Here is a 528-nt window from a genome sequence, read left to right as displayed (position 1 = left end):
GGGCGCGTCGGGCGTGGTGGTGGGGGCGGGGGGGGCAGAGGTTTGTCCCCACATCCCCTGCCACCGGGGAAGTCGCAATGAATCTGCGGGGAGTGGCGTGCGTGGCTCTGGGAATGGCTGGTGTGGGCTAACCCACGGGGTGGGACCAAGTGGGGTGTACTGATGAGGGGGCAGCTCCCCACCCGGGGAAGGGGACCTCAGCGGGGGGAGGCCGAGCATTTCCCGACGACCCTTCTGCTGCAGACAAGCTCTGGTACTGCCGCCTGTCACCCAACCACAAGGTGCTGCACTATGGGGACGTGGAGGAGGGGGTGCACTCTCCCCCCATCGAGAGCCTGCCAGAGAAAAGTAGGTGATGGGGAGAAAGAGAGGGTGGGAAGGAGGGAGGGGAGCCCGCTGCCCACCCCAGCTGTGAGGTGCTGGGGATGCCTTAAGGTGGGAATTGCCCCTCTGCCTGGCCCAGTGCCCGCTGGCACTGTGGGACTGGGAGCTGTGGGAGTTCAGGCTGGGGCGGGCTGGGTCTCCAAA

The 528-nt window shown here is 66.7% G+C and overlaps 1 protein-coding gene across 1 annotated transcript in view; it reads left to right on the top strand.

Annotated features, from left to right (window-relative positions):
* ELMO3 (engulfment and cell motility 3) overlaps positions 1 to 528 on the top strand; it is a gene marked incomplete at both ends in the record, with an annotated part of 7,842 nt that overhangs the window by 6,335 nt on the left and 979 nt on the right. Inside the window, 2 exon segments of the mRNA XM_009581127.1 lie at positions 73 to 149; positions 244 to 348. Of these exon segments, the coding sequence (XP_009579422.1) occupies positions 73 to 149; positions 244 to 348 (182 nt within the window).

Source organism: Fulmarus glacialis, unplaced genomic scaffold (assembly GCF_000690835.1).
Source record: "Fulmarus glacialis isolate BGI_N327 unplaced genomic scaffold, ASM69083v1 scaffold17917, whole genome shotgun sequence".
Taxonomy (NCBI): Eukaryota; Metazoa; Chordata; class Aves; order Procellariiformes; family Procellariidae; genus Fulmarus; species Fulmarus glacialis.
The sequence above is the reverse complement of the archived record's forward strand: the minus strand, read 5'-3'. Positions and strand labels throughout refer to the sequence as shown.